We start from the raw sequence: 18,930 nt of genomic DNA on the forward strand, positions 1-18,930 counted from the left end.
CCGGCAACAATGGTCAGTCGATGTCGTGAATTGTGGATCCGAATTGGAGCTGCAAGTCAGGCCTCAGGTGACTTTCCTCGTTCTTCCGCCAATTCGGATTAGTAACAATCACATGACTTATATTCATCTTTATCACGATATCTGTCGCTCTCAAGTTTGAGAGCTCTATGCGAAACGATTGGGGCCATTCAATTATTCATCGCTTCGTTCTCAATGGTCTTCGTCTCCCGATTATTGGATTGCCAATGAGGAAGATGCTCAGAGGCTGCTCTGTCACCTTAACTTCCCACTCTCAGGACTCATGCGCCCGGCTCTCCTTCGATTATTGAAGAGACCGTCCGCCGTTTCGGTTCTCGACTCTCTAATATCGACGTCCACCGGAATCGAGCAACTGGAGTCCAAATATAAATGTTTACGATGCAGCTCGCGGAAGGCACACCAAAATGCGGGCGTTCGGCGATGCGAGGTCGAGCAACCCGGCAGCAACGAATCTCCTACGCGTCTTAATCCATCATCGACCTCACGCCCATTCAGCTTCCAAGTGTATGAAATACAGTCGCCTCAGAATACAAGACAAGGCTGTACAATACCACAAGATAATGCTCTCAGATCTTCAGTCGCTGAAAAAGACACCTCTTTGCCCTTGGATCTACAGCCTGACAAGTTATCCTTCGAATCGGATATCGGCCACACCCAGGACATCGGTACTCGCCTTGTTGACGATCCTTCCCACCGACAGAGGTTGGATCTCTGGGAGCAGCTGCTTCGCTATCGGCAGCGACACTATGGAGACCGAGGAACACTGGATATCTGGGTGGCTCTGACGGACCGAGTGGATGGTGTCGATCTCCCCGTAGTCGGGGAACAAGCCGATCTCTTCTGGCACAGTTTCATTGACCTGGGACTCAAGCGGGAAGTCATCATGGGGGAGGTGTTGGCCTATGCACTGGAGCTTTGGAAGAGGACTGGAAGCCGATGGGACAAATTTTACGAAGTGGTCGTTGGTGGATACCTCGAACGAGGTATGACGCAGCATGCTATTCGATGGCATAAGAAACTTCAGCATCCCCATCTATCCTGTCCAAATAATATAATGAGGATCTTTGAACCAGCCCTTACTATGTCCAATGAATCGACGAAAATTGTCCTAGCAACGACGGCCACACGACGCTCTGTGTCTCCTGGCATTAGCGCTTTCAAGAACATATGCCGGCTCACGGAAGGTCACCAGATATATGGCTGTGCCATCTCACGGCTGTTGCAAATGGGTCGTGTTGAGGATGCACTTTCGTTGCATTCGTTTTTGGTTGAGAGGCATGACCATCCGCAAACCTACGAGGAGATCCGACCTCTGCTCCGATGTGCGAAGGAGCTCAAGCCGAGAAAGTTCTACGAGAAACTCCAGGCTTACAGCAAGGATCGCTTCCCCGACCGAGCGGCGTCGGCCGAGGAAAGTGGCCCGGCTAAAGAAGACGATACACGAGAGTCCAGCGGAAAAGCCTGGCTTCAAGAAAAGCCTTTCAAGGATGAACTGGGCGCACGGCTCTTCGCCACCAAAGCCCTTACTCTCGAGACAACCATCGCGGGATTACGAATGTTCGGTGTACAAGCTATTGGGCCGCAGTCTTTGCGAGAAATGGCTATTCGGGCTCAAGGGAGCCAGGACCTTGTAGCTCGATTGCGAGAACTTCAGAGAGCGGGCATCTCTATTGGCGATTCAGTTTTCGCACGACTAATCCGTAGACTTGCCTCGGAAAATCGCGACATACTTCTATCGGACTTACTCCACAGCGATCAGCATCCCGACGTACTGGAAGATGCTGGTATGCAAGAGTCGCTGTTGATATCGTACTATATCGCTCGCGACTGGCGTCCATATAACATGACGCTTGCCATACTTGGAGAAATATTTGACGACAGGTCTAAACTGTTCAATATCCACTTTCGCAAGTTCATCGCCTCGGGAGAATGGGCATCTGCGTCCAAGGTGGTGGATGAAATGACACTAAGCGGTCAGAAACTTGCCCAAGAAAGCGTGGACTTTATGGTCAAGCATACTCTCACTCCGCGTCGACCAGGAGTCGGGCCGGTCCAAGGGACAGATCTCTCATCCAACAATGAAGTCTCTTTTGTTTTCCGTGTTTTGCAGCGCGCCGTTCCCATGGGCACATCCGTGTCTCCTGGTCTCTGGATTGAGATGTTGAAACGACTCGGGATGACCAATCACTGGGATGAGCTTCGCGGATGCTGTCTTTGGCTTGCTCGCCAATATTCTGGTGCCCCAAAACCGAGCGATGCAGCTTCTCTCATCATAACTTCGACAGAGGGGTCAAGGCGTGAAGCTGGCGGTGTACCTCTGGGTGATGGCGACCGAATGTTGCAAGCTGTCTTTAGCAAAAACATGCAGGCTGCTATTGTCGCGTGGGGATTCAAAATGCGAGTATCCCCAAATCCCAATCATAAAGGTTATCGTGCCCTAGGACTTGAAAACCTTGTACCCTGGGTACGAGGTTTAGTACTTCTACGCGAACTGGAGCACAACGGTATCCGTCTTTGGCGCAGCTGGATTCGTCGGGCCTGCCGACATCGCTTGGCTGTTCTTTACGGCCACTCAAGGCATTCCAGCCGACACATGAATCGTATGTTACGACGGGAGAATTTTTATTCTGCAGAGCGTGTAATCGCAGACATCGACCGTGTGTGGGGGGATCCACCCCTTTTTAATGGTCAGAGAGACGACGATTTGTCCCAGCTGGTCAATCCTCCAAGTTCGAACATGTCCCAGCGAAGGACCGGACGAACGCTATGGAGAGAAGCTCGCTTGAAAGGAGCAGCATTCGTCAAGACCAAATGAACTGCTGTATATTAAGGACCACTATGTATATACAACTTTATATCATTAGTTTCCCCCAATGCTGGAGGCCCACAGACCATCAGGAATCAGGAATATGTCTGTGTGTCCAGAACTCCAAATCACTGCGTAGACAACTGCAGATGCCAAGTCCCAGTCCAACACGTGACTGGAACCCAGGCAACGTCGATAAACACGCAAAACATTCAAACATGGTTTCGCTGAGCCACGGAAATGGCGTGTCCTCCCTCAGCTCCTTCATCTTAGGTGTATATCTCGTTCTAAGAATAGTCCCAGGGGCAACGCGGCCCAGATTCACCGTCGAATTGTCAATAATTTCTGACTTTCTCTCTGGGACAGTGGCCCACCAGGACTGTCAGATCGCCCCCAATCTTCTCTGACGTTCAATCTTAAGTGGAGATCACAACGCAATCACTGTGATGCCGAGCTGACAACCAGAGGCCGTTAGTGGATAGCGAGTTGAGTTGATGCTTTTCCTAGACCTTGTGGATAACATCAAGTGCCTGGCGCAGATTATATTCAATAGTCAATAAACAGTCATTTTAGATCTGGATTTCACCTCCATTCTTGATTCCATCATCCCCCCTTTCCATTCCGACCTGAAACAAGTTTCCTGAGCTTTTTCATACTGGAGAGAATATCTGCGTTCCGCAGATCTGCATACCAAAGATCTGTTCCCTCCCCAGTGTTTGCATATTCGCATCTAGATAACAGTATCGTGTGCTTGATCACAAGTTACAGGAGGGGCGACCAGTATGCTAGGACAATTAGGACTCGGTGTCCTAGCACTTCTCCCTTTGACATCCGCAACGGCGCTGCTTCCTCGGGAAACAGCATGCAATAACTCTCCAAGTCTCTGCTCAAAGTCCTATGGAGAAATTACACATTTGGGGGCGCACGATAGTCCGTTCGTACGAGATGCATCGACCGGCTATTCGACCGCAGCGAACCAGTAAGTTGGATTCACAAACCTTGTACGGCAGCGGCCAGACGTTTGCTAATTCTAAATTATAGATACTACAACACCACTTTACAGCTAGACGCTGGTGTTCGCATGGTAACGGCGCAAGTCCATTCACAAGACTCGGAGTGGCACCTGTGCCATTCGAGTTGTGAGCTGCTGGACGCGGGGAAATTGAGCACATGGTTAAAAGAGATCAAGAGCTGGTTAGACTCGAATCCAAATGATGGTGCGTGCCTATATTTGACTCGGGGATGCATGGCTGGCTGAACGTTGACCTCTCTCTTTCCAGTCGTGACGGTTTTGCTCGTCAACTCTGATAGCGCCTCTGCCTCCGATCTGAATTCCGAATTCGAAACTGCAGGAATAGTCGACTACGCATATAAACCCTCCTCCTCATCCGCACCGAGCTCGTGGCCTACCTTGCAGACTTTGATCAATAACGGGACTCGGTTGATGGTCTTTGTGGCGTCGTTGGACTCCAACACAGATGCCCCTTACCTTATGGACGAGTTCTCTTTAATATGGGAGTCACCATATCAAGTGACATCGCCGTCGAACTTCTCCTGCAATCCCGACCGGCCGACCAGCGTTAAGAATGATCTTTCCGCTGCGCTCTCATCCAACCGCCTGCCCTTGATGAACCACTTCCTGTATGCCACAACCATCCTGAATATTGAGTATCCCAACTCCACCTACGTGTCGACCACAAACGCCCCCTCCGGCGGAGTGGGGAATCTAGGAGACACCGCGACGAAGTGCCGAAGCGCCTACGGCCGTCAGCCAGCCTTTATCTTGGTGGATTTCTTTGACAAGGGCCCAGCCATCGATACTGTGGATAATCTGAATAACGTCACCTCGCCTGTTGGGCGCACCAACCTCACAACAAGCTCGAGCACGACCGCGACCACACAAACGAGCTCTGCCTCGACCTACTCGAACGTCTTCAAGGGTTTGGTTGAGCTAGTACAGCAGGCAAAGTCGGGCGCGAATCCCGGTATGGGCGACTGGGTTTGGGTTGGGGGAGACTGGGGAAGTTTGCTCGGCGGCGGTATAACACTGTAGCCACAACATCATATTCTGCCGCTCATCCATTACTTCCAATCTTGCGGTATCCTTGAACCAGTTGTGTTTCTGTGTCGTGCATGGTCGGCGTTTGGGAGTTGGGAATCATGCAGCCCGGATATCTGGATCTTGATTGTTATATCTATAGGCGATTTTCAAGGTGGATAGTATTCCTAGACCAATATAGAATTAACTGCGTATCCTAGAACCTCCAACGCCTTCGCAATGCCAGATGATCGTACACACTTCACATTACCAGCACTCAATGACGTTCACTGATCCTGTGCCAACAATTGCCGCACCTTATTCACTTTATCCTCGAACGATTGCTCCTTATCAGTTCTGGAACGGAAAGGCAAGTCAGCGAGCGCCAAAACCAAGTCACGAAGTAGGAAAAGCAAAGTACAAACCTCGATCCAACCCGGATATCAGTCTGAATTCGAACGATACCCTGTTGGTGTAATAGCATGTGCGCCTGGCCAATGACCTGGTGGACCTTATCCCAGGGACCTTCTATTTCATGCACGGGTATCAGCGATCGCACCGGTTGACCAGCTTCAAGATGACTGCAGAATTCCAGGACGTACCAAGTGTGGTACCGGCCGAGTGCATCACGTACTTGAGGCCGGACTTCTCGATTAGGCGCTGGACGTCTGCGATTTGGGAGGATACGGAGGGAGAGGAGGTCCCGATCTATGATTTGCGAGTTCAAGGTCAGTATATGTATGCATGCGCTGGCCGTCTTGGGAGCCAGGACGGATAGATGGGTTATTGAGTGGTTTGGGTTGACGGATGACGCACCGGGATCAAGCAGAAGTCTGCCGTGCAGTGAGGGGGGGTCGGGATGGATGCGATGTCCGCGGATGCCATGATTTTGGTAAATCGAGCGGGTTGTACGCGTAGTTCAGTCGTGAGTGATATTTCAATGTTGAGATTGTGACTCGAGGCGATGGAACTTGACTGGGGTGGATCTTGAAGTCGAGAAGCTTGTCTCGGATACTCACTCAAGTTCAAGAACGCGGGGTACAAGAAGAACAACAGCAGCGGGGCAGTATGTATCGCGACTGTTCAAAACTTCAATCTGCTATTATTGCAGCCCAACTTGCTACGCTTGTGCTCGAGTTTACGCAGTTAGTCCCTTCCAATGACGATATCTATTTCCAATATTGCTACTATACATGATGCTGCAGCTTCTGCTGTCTTGAGCCATTTTCCAGCGCCGCTACCCACATACGCCGCAGATGATATTGCTTGATTCCTGCTATTGACAGACTGCCATGTAGCTGTACACTATCTCAGACTGTACATCTCCATTTTCCAGGCGATATCATCGATTCAGCCAAGATGTGACAGATCTCGAATGCTCTGCTGTACCGAACAACTCGACAGATGGACCCGTCGGCTAGTAGGTTGAGACGTCAGTCATCGATTATCGGTAGCCTTACTGCCTTTGCTTTTTCTTTACTTTCCCCGGATTTACTGAATTGCCCCAGTTGTTCCTCGTGCCGGTGGCTTTGTCAATCCGACGGACAGTGAGGCGGTTATTCTGCTTCATTTCTTTCAGCATAGTCCAAGAAAGAGGAGTCCCAGGCGGATGAGACTAGGATTACGCGAAGGGAAAAGGAACGTCTCGGCAAATCCCTTCAATTTGCGTCATCTTTTCAAGATGACTTGATTGAAAGTTTGGGGGGTATAGAGGTACCCTATCCTATGATTATTGCCGCGATTTGTTGTTCATCTTCTCTTTTCTGCCTTCTATTTGTTCGCTAGTGAGGCCCATTCCATGGTACACAGGCCGACCCAGCAGACCACTTTGAAACTGCATCGTGACCCCCTTGTCGGTCTGAGCGTTCGTCCCATGCGGTTTTCCTTTTCAGTTTTCATATTACTCGCATGATCCTACTTGCCAGTCCTGTTAAGCCATCGCATCGACTGACCACACATCGCTCTTCATTCAGCGTGGTTGAAGGTAATCTGAGCGGATTACAAGGCCTCTGATGCCTCGTTGACCGCCTATTCGTTAGAGCCGTGCACCGTTGTCGATTGTTGAGTAACAGCTGTCGGCGTGCCCGACGCCCTATGATTGAGCATCTGAACTGCTGAACGGCTTATTATATTGTTTGAACCGTGTTTTGGTCTTTGTTGTCTCTCTTCTCGTCTCAAACATTATCTGAAAAACTCGCAACTCTCCCCAGCACCACTCCACTGTCGGATGCACTCAAGCTACCTTTATTGACTTATTGAGCCGATCTTCAAATCGTTTGACACTACTCCGGCCGCCAGCACTCTGATTGGCGTGCAACCTGCCTAAGACTCCCAGGGTCAAACGCCACAGGCACCACGAAGTTGGCAGCTCTGCATCGGCTATCAACCAGGCACAGACTCCTTGATCTAATCCCACTCGAACTATACGATATCGGGTCGGGATTGGGGTTCTTTTTGGTGGATATCTCCCTGTGACACTGTTGACTACACACTTCCACCGGTGTAAAGGGTAGAACAGCAGACTCAGGCTGTCATAGATACGTCAAGAGCCTGTTTGCTTTGCCCTACCTTGCTGTTTCTCAGGGATCATAGCGTTCAATCAGTGCCAGCGAAAGAAGTAAATTGAGACAAATACCAAACAACTTTGATTCTTCTCGATTCCGGTTCGGCAATGCTGCAGCTTTGACGTCCTATCATCACTTTGAAGGCTGCACTACTCGTTTCAGACTCACATGCTTGAGTTGTTTGAGTATTTTAACCATTGCTAAGAGTGTTCCAAGAGGAAGATTCACTCCCGATACTCGAACAATACTTTGAGGTTTCCTTCAGAACTATTGGTCTTCCAAAAACCAATTCTCGTCAGGAGACAATGATTCTTCTACGGAGAGGCAGTAACATACATCGACTGGCAACTTGACGGATGACGAAACCCGCTTTGCTGGAGCTCCCCGCTGGAGCTCAGCTCATATACCTCGCTGAGGGTGGTGCCAATATCGTTTATCGTATTGTCTCAGTTCCCCCGCCCTGCCACATCGGCCCCACGGACACTCACAGCGCTTCTGGACATCATTTCATTGTTCCTCCAGAATTCAAGGGGAGATTGCTTCGACTTCGAAAGGAAACAAAGACAGGAATTTCATACCAGGAGATTGCACGTAATTTCGATAGAGCTATCCGCCCTTTGTTCAGTCCTAACGAATTGGTGGACCAGGAGATTGTTTGCCTTCCGAGTGGACTTGTGCAGCGTTGCAATGAGCAATTACGCGCGGCGGAGCGCAATGGCGAACGTCCCAAGAAGCGTCAAGGCGTATATCTTTCCGTCACAGAACCTTGCGGGCTTCTGGTTACGGATATGACAACTTTTTGTGCTCCAGATACCGTGCTTGCGGAATTGAAACCCAAATGGCTCCTGCAGTCACCATCAGCGCCACTTAATGCTCGAAGATGTCGCACGTGCGCGTTGCGGGACATGAAGAATCACCAGACTCGGAGAGCAGGTGGGTCTGAAGAGCTCTCGTTTTGTCCGTTGGACCTGGTTTCCGACAAGTTCGAGAATGTCCTGCGCGCAGCCAAGTATGTCAAGGGCTGTGAGGACCAGGCCAGGCTGGCAAGGATCCTCTATCGCAACCCTACATTGCAGAAACTCGTGACGCATCAGAAGGCTATGCGTGATGTGGGGCTACATGGGCCATCGGCGCAGTCTCGAGAGAAGTCTCTTGCGATGACCTTGCGAGACTGCACGATGTTTATTAAGGTAGGCCAGTTCGAATTCGTCCATGCCTGAGACAATAGACTAACGATATTAGATTCCGCGTGACGAGATGGGACCAGTGGAAATCCGCCTCGGCGACTTGGATCTTAAGACTGGAGCTGGTGGCAAGGCACAATACTGGCTCAGTTTGGAAAGCCAGTTGATCGCTGAAGGCTGGTATCTGGGCAACAATAGTGGCTTGCCCCCAAGTGAGTGCATGCTGCAGCGTTCTTGACCGTAATGTCATGCATATAGACCTTGCAGTCCTCTCGCTACCCCCGCTTCTCCATTCAACTACGAGCCTCGAAGTTTTAGCAGGGCGCTATGCTGTAACAGAATAGTCAACTCCTCGAATAAATAGATGTGACGAAAATCTCGGATATATTCCGCTTTTTATTTTCATTTATCCTATCATCATCGAATCCTGGCGACACCTCTCGAATCAGCATATCGTGAATATATGCCATGGCTTTCGGACCTTGTTATGGGCGGCTTTCTGTGGTTTTGCGTTTAATGTAAAATAGAATACATTTAAGATACCGAGTTTGCTTCTTATGACACATGATGTATCTAACGTCTTGTGCTTCTATCTTGACAATGCCCTGACTAGTCCGTATTCAGTTAAGCTCGAGTCCAAGCATATGATGTCATCCTCTCCGGCGGGAGAGGGACTTGACTACGTATTGCATCAAATACCTCTACAATGGAAGCCATTTTGTCCATGAGGAATTGTCTCAAGTGTCAAAGTACAGATTCGACATCAATCAGGCTCATCACAATCGCTTAACCCAAGAACATTGCCACGTTGCGGAACCTATCTACGCCGTCAGAGCTTGCCTATAGTGCTGTATGCAAACCAAAGATCATATACAAGCTTCTGCAGATGCAACGAAAGCCTCTTTTCATAGCAGAATCATAGAAATCTAGATCCACAGACAGATATATTTGTTTTATTTTCCAGGTCTGTTGAACAATCAGATGAACATCATTAGTAAGCCATTATTCCGTAATTCCGTGCTTAGATATGATGACTACAGATTATCTCAACATTATCCCACGTGGTGTTGATCCTTTCTATAACACACTATTGATAGACATATAACTGCCTCTCGACTGCGCGGAGTTATCACTGAGCCAGCCCACCTTATCCACAGCACAAGTAGAAATATAGATACAAGATCATGGCATCCCCGCGACTCCTCCCTCGTTTCCCTTTATCTTCATTCCTTCGTGTCCCCATCAAAACCAGCAGAGCAACCCTCATCCCATCCACGCTATCCAGAGTACATAGATCCTTCAGTTCCTCCCAGACCAAAGCGACAGCACCCAAGATGTCCAACACGGACGCACTCATCGAGCTAGCCAAAGCCCGCCGCACAATCTACAAACTCGGCAAGAACAGCCCCGTTCCCGACTCCAAGATCGAAGAGCTCGTCAACGCAGCCATCCTGCACGTCCCCAGCTCCTTCAACACGCAGTCCACGCGGCTCGTGGTGCTCCTGCATGCCGAGCACGAGCGCCTCTGGGACATCGTCATCGATACCTTCATGCAGCTCGTACAGAGCGGCGCCGTGCCCGAGGCGACGTGGAAGAATCAGACGCTGCCTAAGCTGCAGGGCATGAAGAATGGTGTTGGGACGGTATGTCTCCACCCGTTAGGAATCACTTTAAAAAGACTATAAAGCTAATCACCGCCATAGATCCTCTTCTACGAGACCCAGCACACATCAAGCCCTTCTCCGAGAAATTCGCAACCTACAAGGACCACTTCCAGCCCTGGGCGGAGCACTCGAATGCCATGCATCAGTACTTCCGTGCGCTTCCCTCCCCTTCCCTTCCCTTCCCTTCCCCATCAACTGCGCTTGCGCATACTAACATCCAGGAACAGTCTGGACAGCCCTCGAGTCCCTCGGTTTCGGCGCAAACCTCCAACACTACAATCCCCTCATCGACGCCCCCGTCGCCAAACAATGGGACGTCCCCTCAGACTGGCGCCTCATCGCGCAACTCGTCTTCGGTAGCCGGGAGGGCGAAGCAGGCGAGAAGGTCCAGAAGCCGATCGAAGAGAGGGTTAAGATCTTCGGCAAACTATAAGTGACCTCGCCCTCGAAGCTACTACACCAGACATGATCTTATTACCAAGTGTCTCAGAGGATGATAGACATGACTTATTTTCTCTTATCTGTTGCCCAATTCCAAGTCTGGGCTCACGTGGCGTGTTTCCTCACAAGAGGACTTTCACAAGAACAGTTTCCTCCCAAAACAGCCTTCATGATCTAATATTTTCAATTTGAGTCGATTCACATAGACGTGCATAGATGAACCAATTCATGTGATAAGCTAATCATAATATAACACATAAAATAGTCTTTATAGTGCATATCATGACACAGTGGATGCTTCTAATTAGTAAGTTGGAATTCTCCACCGCGGCCTCCAGTTGTCACTTTCATGGTTAGGTTCTAGGTTGTGTTGTTTCCGTCCCGCAATGCGCTCTCCTTCCCCATACCTCACAACCTGATTCAGCCTGCCTTATCTGATTTTGAGCTGCGGAAGGCTGAGTTGGATTTAAATGGTGTCTATCTTGAGAGCTTTAACCAATAACATTCGGCGAACACGACCGTCTCCTAGAGAATGCTCTAGCATTGCGCATATTCTCCCTACGGGAACCCCGATCGAGGAAGAGACCTTACCACATTACAAACCAGCGCATTATTATCCGGTAAAAATCGGCGATGTGTATCACACCAGATACGAAGTTGCGGGAAAGCTTGGGTATGGGGCATATTCAACGAGTTGGCTATGCCGGGACCTCCAGTGCGCCACTCCCAGTCCAATCGATCCTAGAAGAGCTCTGACGAGTTATGAATCAAGAGTCAATAACTACACAGTATTGAAGGTGTCCACCTCTTTGCCAGATTATCCTACTGCGACAGATCGCGAATTGAGAGTCTATGAACACCTGGCAAAAGTTGATTCTTCGCATCCGGGTCAGTCATTGATCCGCGAGCTGTATGATTCATTCGACCTCCAGGGTCCTGGCGGCACACATCGGTGCCTTGTGCTGCAGCCGATGAATTTGACTCTTCTCGAAATGATGAGAATGAATCCCAGGCCCTTTGATCTACCTCTGCTCAAAATGACCGTCAGGCGACTTCTATTGGCGCTTGATTTCTTGCACGCTGAGGCCGAGGTTATCCATACTGGTAGAGACCTACGCTCTGCGAACGTTGGATTTTGAACTAATGTCCACTAGATCTAAAGACCGACAATCTGATGCTCAGCCTAGAGGATAGCTCCATGCTGGCAGATTTTGCAACAGCGGAATCCAAAAACCCAAGCCCCCGGAAGTTAATTGACCAGTCACGTATTATTTATAGCAGTCGAAAATTTCGCAGGCCCACAGGAGGCAGAAACTACGGTCTCCCAGTCCTATGCGACTTTGGTGAGGCAAGGATTGGCAAAACGCAGGAGTCAGGACCTTTCGTCCAACCACATATATACAGAGCGCCAGAGGTTATTTTTGAAATGCCTTGGGGAAGCGCTATTGATATCTGGAACCTTGCAGGCCTCGTGAGTCAGGTGCTACTGGAGTTTCTTGTTGCTGCACTGCCTTGCTGATGGTCGATTAGATTTGGGACCTGTTCGAAGGGCAGCATCTGTTTGGAGATGTCTTTGATTCCAGAGGCGGCCATGATCCGTTTAAGCATCTGGCCCTCATGGTAGCCTTGATTGGAACACCGCCGACCGAATTCGTGGGGCGTAGTGAGACGACGGAGCAGTGCTTTGACTTGAGTGGTTGGTACCTGCTTCCCATTGCACATCCTTTCCTATTGACTCCGAGGCTGACATAGTTGCAGGTGGCTGGATTGCTCACCATGAAGCGGCTATACCCTCTGTTTCACTTGAGGCCCTGGAAAACCGGCTTAGTGGCGAGGAGAAAGAGCTATTTTTGGCATTCATTATGTCGATGTTGAAATGGATGCCAGAGGAACGCAAGACAGCCAAACAGCTGCTTGAACATCCGTTCTTGCTCTAGCCGCCAGCTACTTTTTTGTAACTACCGGCGACGGATCCACTTTGAGATAGTCCGATAACTTCCACTCTTCTCGCTCAAAACTCCAAAAGGTGATCTTATCTCCGGTAGGTCTGGGTCATCAGCATCGGGACCTACCACCCCAGCCCTTTGCTCTGGTCCCTCCCACCCTCTATCACTCTCCACCCTCCCCAAAATCTGTCAGGAGGTCCATGTTCTGTGTGCCACTCTACATGGTTGGTCGATTTGAGCTCCAGATGGACCTGAAATAGTCTAATCGGCTTTTCCAGTCCATCCACCTCCATCCTGGACAGTGCCTCGCCTAGTGAAACACCATGCTGCTTCTCTGTACTATAAGTAGCGTGGTGGCCGCATTTAATGTGACTTTCTGCTCACTTTTCCTTGGGCTACTGGCGACGAAAAATGATGCGCCAAAACAGAGACTGCCTTATAAACCCCTCCAGCCCTTGTGACATGGGTAAGCCGTTATCCTGCTTTTTTTATTTCCATTAATCCCCATTTCCATACTCTTTCGTGCTGGGCATTTTCGTTCAAAACAGCCAGTCCACATCCACCCTTTTCTTGCACCTAGCAATTCCTGTGATCTCATCTATACTTGCTCTGCCTGTTTTATTAAATATGTCATTGTTGACGCGGTTCGTTGGATTATTTCAGACCCACCCGATCTGCCAAAGTCGGCTGTCACCAGCGGAATCAGAACATGTCGTGGATGAGGTAATGCGACCATAGGTTCTTCTTTCACGTGGGCAGTAATCTCTCTAGGCTTATACCTGTTGCGTTCATCTTGCTACCCGTCTCAGTTCGCTAGATGATGGAGCAGTGGAATGAGCTTTCGCGTCGTTGTTCTGACCTCGGATTCAGTTTTGTGAGCATCCCGGCAGAAGCAGACTGTCTGAACAGCTACCCCATGGATAGGATTGATAGCGGAACTCATGGCAACTTATCCTTCAATAGATTATCTAAAACATCGGTAGCGCCGTCCTTTCCCAGATCTCCATGGAAATCTCAGTTTGAAAGGGTGGCAAGGCAGGTCCTGAATTTTCCAGAACGCCCACAAACAGAATTGCAACGTGGCAGTGATAGTCACAGTTCAAGCTACTTCAGAGAGCTTCTCTCACCTCCAGCACTGCCGGATGTCGATCTTCATTATGGGCAATCACGGATAGATCCATATGAAGACGACTTCACAGACCGCGCTCTGGATTGCCGAGATAATCATGAGGGTCGGGCCAGCCCATTGTCCTCTCCCCCTGTAGAGACTATCCTTCCTAGCTCTCAAGAGCTCCAACATGATCTAACGGGCTTCTATCAGAACAGCAACTTGAACGGTGTTGGCGCAGCCTCGGCTGATTCTGCTACCGACCACGTCCAGATAGTCTCCCCCGAGACTACAGAGGTGAATCTCATTAATCCATTAGAAGTGGCACTTTCCCCGCCCCAAGACAGCCAATGTGGTAGCCCTGCCGGGCTAACCGACCGTTCACGGGAGGTCGATCAGATGATGTTTGAATATAATGTCGCCTCACCATGGTCCTCCACATCAGCCTATATGGGCAGGGAAGGGGCTAAAACAAATGGAGGTCTTGGTGGCATATATACTGTGCTATCACATCAGGATAAACGCTATAACTTTGAGGATCAGAAGCCGATCGAAGAGAGGGTCAAGATCTTCGGCAAACTATAACCGACCTCGCCCTCGAAGCTACTACACCAGACATGATTAGAATAGAGTAGAATTAGATTAGAGATTATATATACAGTCATACATATATACCCAGCAGAAGTCATCACTCGGACTTCAAACGTCGAGGCAATACGATTATCATCCCCGCTGATACCCCTGTCCCGCCCACCTGGACGGAGGAAAGTTGTAGTCCTGCTCAGACCCCTGGCCCGCATATCGACTCTGAGGAAAATCATAATCATCGTACAGATCTTGCTTGGCGGCTAGGACCCATCCCGCGTCTGATAATCGTTGACGAAGTGACTTGAGGCTCAGTATTCGCTTGAGTTTAGTGCAGAGGTCGCCCATTGTGGGCTGTGTCTAGTTGGTGGAGGCGAATGCCGTAGAAGGGTAGCAAGTTAAGTGCTCGACGTTCGATATGCGATACTCAGTGGAGCAGGTAGATGAAGTTTCGAATGGATGATCTTGTAGTCCCCGTGGAGCTTTTATTTCTCAATTCAGAAGTTCAAATTGAGACCCGGTGAAATGTTTGGGTAGAGAAGAATGGTTCTCTAATGTGACGGTCCGAGAAAAGAGGTGACGTGAACGTGAAATCAGGAGGTCTAGGACAACCATTCCGACCAGCTGGAGACATCCATTTATATTTATAACGGCTCGGACCGCCAGTCCAACACAAAATAAAGTTGGCACAGTGCAAAATTTCTCCTGAGTGGCCACTGGCGAGAGGAATGGTATCAAAGGAGAGAAAATGCGAGGGTTTTCCGAGTTTGAGCCGAACATCGTTGTATGCATATATCAAACCGACTATCATTAATGCTAAGCTGTAGTAAGCAATAACTTACTCAGTAGGGTAAACTTCCGCGACAAATGGTCAAATCAGGCAGTTCAACACAGCAGAGTCATTAGTACAGGTGAAAGCTCCAAATCAATCATTGATCCCCTGAGTAGGGTATAAAGCGCCGAAGGTCAATCAAAAGGCAACAAGCACAATCTAATCTAAGTACAAGGACCCGTGATTCAACGAGATCTTCGGTACCAAAATTCCTCCGGATCCCCCAAGCAATCTCCAACGGTGACCGCTGTCGCACGGATTAGCATATGGCAACTGTAAAACACATTGTCAATAGACACATACTCTGCAATCCTCTCGCGCGGATCTCCTCAAGCATTGCCCTTGTCAACGTATGGACGGTTTGCTCATGCACATCGTGGGACAGGATGATGCTTCCGCCAGCGTTCAACTCGTTCCGGAACTTTTCGAAACTTCGGAAGATCAAATCGGGATGGTCATTCTCATAGTCCTTCGTGTCGATACTCGCTCCGATGACATGGTACCCCAGGTTACCCATGGCCGACAGAACCAGCCCATTGAAAGCGAGGTATGGCGGTCTCATGTACGCCGGATAGAATCCTAGGACATCCATAAAGGCATTTTCCAATTGGGTCATCTGTGCGACAATGGCGTTGTAGTCCAACGAGGTGAGATAAGGATGGCCCCAGCTAAGCACAACTGTTAACTCTTGCGATGAAAGATTGAATCGGTGGATACGTACGTATGCGAGGCAATCTGATGACCTTCGTCCAAAATACGCCGCACGACAGCCGCGTCACCGTAAAAGTCCCCACGGTTTCGGCCATTGAGGAAAAAGGTCGATCGTGCACCGTACTCACTGAGGAGTTCCAGAAGATCGGGAGTGTAGATGAACGGTCCGTCGTCAAAGGTCAGAGCGACCGTACCAGGAATGACGCATCTGTCCAAGAGGGCTCCAGAGGGAACAGGCGAGTCTCGCTTTCCGATGGTCAGATTCAGAGGAGATGCCCAGGTTTCGCGGACAAAGATTGAGGTAGAGAAGAGAAGAACGAATGTAGCCCAGCAGCGAGAGGAAACCATGATGACGACAGGCAGTGAAGCGACGAGTAAGAATGAATAAGAATGTTGAAATATCGAGAGTGTTTGAGTAAGTGGTATAGGTAAGGGTCTGGAGGTTTGGATAGGAAAAAAGAGAAGAACAAGAGAATCACCATTCGACACAGGGTAGTTATAGCCTTCTACCTGAGATGGAAAGCGAATATAAGGAAAGTGCAGTGCAGCATAAGGAAGGCATATCTGCTGCGTCGTTGTGATGGTAGTACTTTCACTTTGAGTGTAAAGAATATGGGGAAGGAGGCAATGAGGACTTATGAAGATGCAGCCACACATGTTCATTCAAAGATTTTGGGGGCATGTCAGAGCATGCACTTTATGGACTATGAACACATTCATTTTGAATTGGAAAGACTATGATGACATTAAAAAGTCCAAGTGCATGATTCCCGTGAATGGCTTTCGAAAGCATATCTTTGTCAAGTCAGCATTGTATCAAGAAAAGCTTTCCATAACATAGATTTCATCTTCCGAATCCCAGCTACATCCCGCACCCACACATGACAAATATATTTATGAATACATTAGTATAAAGGTAAGGAGCACCGAAGAAAGACCGACTTTTTTTGAATATCGGAACAAATCTGAAAGCGATCATGCTCTCTTGGTGTACTTCTTCATAGAACGTCTCTGGCCCTTCTGCGATTCCCGCTCAAGGAACTTGCGCTGCTCTTCGGCAGTCATGCCACGGAGGAGTCGCTCTCGCTCCTCCTTCTTGATCTTCTCGGCTGCCAGCTTGCGCTCCTCTGCCTTTTCTTCCTCATCAGCGCGGCGAAGCTTCTTGATCTCTTCTTCACGGACGTTCTTGATCTTGCGCATCACCTCCGGACGGAAATGAGCAGACGCAACAAGCTTGTCAGTGAAGCGAAGGAACTGGTTGAACAGTGGCATAGTGGCGGAGAAACCAGAGGCAGACGAGGGGAGAGAGATAGAATAATGGATGCGCTTCCGGGGGGTAGTCTCCTCGATTCTGGAAAAAGCATTAGTCTAGACGTTCCTCTTTAGCCGAGGAATGACTCACTTCATGGGCTTGTCGATGGGCTGGTCGGTGACAATGAAATATCTGAAACAGTCACCCGCCTTCTCGATAGCCTGGATCAATTCAGGAGTGAGGAGAGTATCGGTGATTTCGGCACTTTCCGTCATAACGGTAACCCAGGATGGCAGCTTGGCATTGTCCTTGGTAAAGGTCATCGAGGCGTCGTAACGGTCCTGGCGGAACTTGCGCATGTGGTTCTTGTGCACAACAGCCCAGATGAAACCATCATAGGTCGAGTTGTTCACCTTCAGGGAGGAAGTATCCTTGGCGGGTACGGGAACAAGATCCTTTTCCTTGCCATCAAACGTGTAGGCGACTGCCTCGAACGTCTCGGTAGGAGCCTGCCAGCTGTCGAAGAAAAAGCTGAGAGCATAATCGGACCAGTAAATGATGGGGTTGTACCGCTTGGGCAACTTGATAGACATGTCAACGAAGGCGACGTTCTGTCTGCCGGTGGCATAGGAGGAGAACTCCTGGGCAGACTTCTCCTTCAGAATTGACTCCGGGGAGCTCAATTCCGCAGGAGCAGAATCGGCCTCGCCAGTGGATTTGTGGATGCCATCGAACCCCACGACTGCGAACTCGCTCTGAAGAGCCGGCGCATGAGCCTGAGCCCAATCCCTAGCTCTCCGTCTGTTCTTGCGCGTGCCCCAGAGGTGAAATACAACAATCAGAAGGATCAATGGCATGACCATTGCTTCCTGCATAAAGTCCTTGGGAGAGGTTCGCTCCCAAACTCGGTACCATTTTGTGTAGGGAACGGCGGTGGCACCCTGAATGTCGAGGGCGGGAACCGACGACGACGCCGCTATTATGGACGCAGGAGACGGCTCAGGAGCCTTGACAAAGTCGGCAAAATCTAGAAAAGCGACAAGAACAGGTCAGGCGATCATGACACAGGGAAAAGGGAGCAGATGATGCCTTCACAGAATCAATGGGGCAGCACTCACCATCCTCAACTTTGGCTGGATTTGACGGCCGAGAGCCGCCAAACATATTCTTTAACATGCCAGCCATTGTGGAAGGAAGATCGGATCAACGGAACTTGCTTCCAAACCAGCAAATATCGCAACGTGGCGAGGAGAGAGAGGGGAGGAAGCGAAGAGGGAGGGAAAGGGTTGGGGTCGATTTGACGTTCGCGATCGGAGCTGCGCTAAGGTAGTTTAGTCTGTGGAGCCGAACTCTGGGCAGCTCCGTTGACATAACCCCAAGATAAGAGTGATACCATGATGATTGGTGAGGGCACGAGCTTTGTCCAGACACAAAGACTCGACATCATGAGTGAAAATGGGATGAGTGCATGAGGTTTATGATTGCAGTATCAATTTAAGGAACTGTTGCCAGTGATATAGAGGCCTGAGTCAACACAATTTAGATTCCACCATTCCATCCTATGCCAAATACCAATGGCTACCATTTTAGATATAGAAAGGACAAAGAGAGATATGAAAGAGAGAAAGCCTGAAAGCGAGGGGTGGGAGAACAGAGACAGATATACAGTTCGGACAAAAGAGTGAGTGAAGGAGTGGTATCCTGCGCATAATACAAGAAAAACACCGCACAAAAGACAATAAAGAACGCCGAAGCCTTTT

The 18,930-nt window shown here is 49.5% G+C and overlaps 7 protein-coding genes across 7 annotated transcripts; 4 read left to right on the forward strand and 3 right to left on the reverse strand.

Moving 5' to 3' along the window:
• Positions 1-301: 301 nt before the first annotated feature.
• On the forward strand, positions 302-4,898 carry CDV56_107104 (uncharacterized protein; the record flags this gene model as incomplete). The annotated part of the gene is made up of 6 exons (XM_026760723.1): positions 302-543; positions 610-1,022; positions 1,113-2,639; positions 3,644-3,824; positions 3,887-4,062; positions 4,126-4,898. 6 exons carry the CDS (start codon positions 302-304, stop codon positions 4,896-4,898), a joined length of 3,312 nt encoding a protein of 1,103 aa, XP_026617734.1.
• Positions 4,899-5,170: 272 nt separating this feature from the next.
• On the reverse strand, positions 5,171-5,768 carry CDV56_107338 (thiamine-binding protein; the record flags this gene model as incomplete). Its single annotated transcript, XM_026760957.1, has 4 exons — positions 5,171-5,240; positions 5,309-5,411; positions 5,486-5,591; positions 5,700-5,768. The coding sequence occupies 4 exons, from the start codon at positions 5,766-5,768 to the stop codon at positions 5,171-5,173; spliced, it is 348 nt and encodes a 115-aa protein (XP_026617735.1).
• Positions 5,769-7,803: 2,035 nt separating this feature from the next.
• CDV56_107458 (inositol-pentakisphosphate 2-kinase) lies at positions 7,804-8,869 on the forward strand (the record flags this gene model as incomplete). Its single annotated transcript, XM_026761077.1, has 2 exons — positions 7,804-8,637; positions 8,690-8,869. The coding sequence occupies 2 exons, from the start codon at positions 7,804-7,806 to the stop codon at positions 8,867-8,869; spliced, it is 1,014 nt and encodes a 337-aa protein (XP_026617736.1).
• A 1,096-nt stretch (positions 8,870-9,965) lies between these two features.
• On the forward strand, positions 9,966-10,728 carry CDV56_107553 (nitroreductase family protein; the record flags this gene model as incomplete). The annotated part of the gene is made up of 3 exons (XM_026761172.1): positions 9,966-10,263; positions 10,335-10,448; positions 10,523-10,728. The coding sequence occupies 3 exons, from the start codon at positions 9,966-9,968 to the stop codon at positions 10,726-10,728; spliced, it is 618 nt and encodes a 205-aa protein (XP_026617737.1).
• Positions 10,729-11,773: 1,045 nt separating this feature from the next.
• On the forward strand, positions 11,774-12,673 carry CDV56_107621 (uncharacterized protein; the record flags this gene model as incomplete). The annotated part of the gene is made up of 4 exons (XM_026761240.1): positions 11,774-11,840; positions 11,891-12,207; positions 12,267-12,432; positions 12,495-12,673. The coding sequence occupies 4 exons, from the start codon at positions 11,774-11,776 to the stop codon at positions 12,671-12,673; spliced, it is 729 nt and encodes a 242-aa protein (XP_026617738.1).
• Positions 12,674-15,392: 2,719 nt separating this feature from the next.
• Positions 15,393-16,266, reverse strand: CDV56_107761 (chitin deacetylase; the record flags this gene model as incomplete). The annotated part of the gene is made up of 3 exons (XM_026761380.1): positions 15,393-15,454; positions 15,511-15,875; positions 15,929-16,266. The coding sequence occupies 3 exons, from the start codon at positions 16,264-16,266 to the stop codon at positions 15,393-15,395; spliced, it is 765 nt and encodes a 254-aa protein (XP_026617739.1).
• A 627-nt stretch (positions 16,267-16,893) lies between these two features.
• Positions 16,894-18,355, reverse strand: CDV56_107825 (CCDC47 family protein; the record flags this gene model as incomplete). The annotated part of the gene is made up of 3 exons (XM_026761444.1): positions 16,894-17,269; positions 17,321-18,197; positions 18,289-18,355. 3 exons carry the CDS (start codon positions 18,353-18,355, stop codon positions 16,894-16,896), a joined length of 1,320 nt encoding a protein of 439 aa, XP_026617740.1.
• Positions 18,356-18,930: the final 575 nt, after the last annotated feature.

Source organism: Aspergillus thermomutatus (genome assembly GCF_002237265.1).
Source record: "Aspergillus thermomutatus strain HMR AF 39 chromosome Unknown NODE_18, whole genome shotgun sequence".
NCBI lineage: Eukaryota > Fungi > Ascomycota > Eurotiomycetes > Eurotiales > Aspergillaceae > Aspergillus > Aspergillus thermomutatus.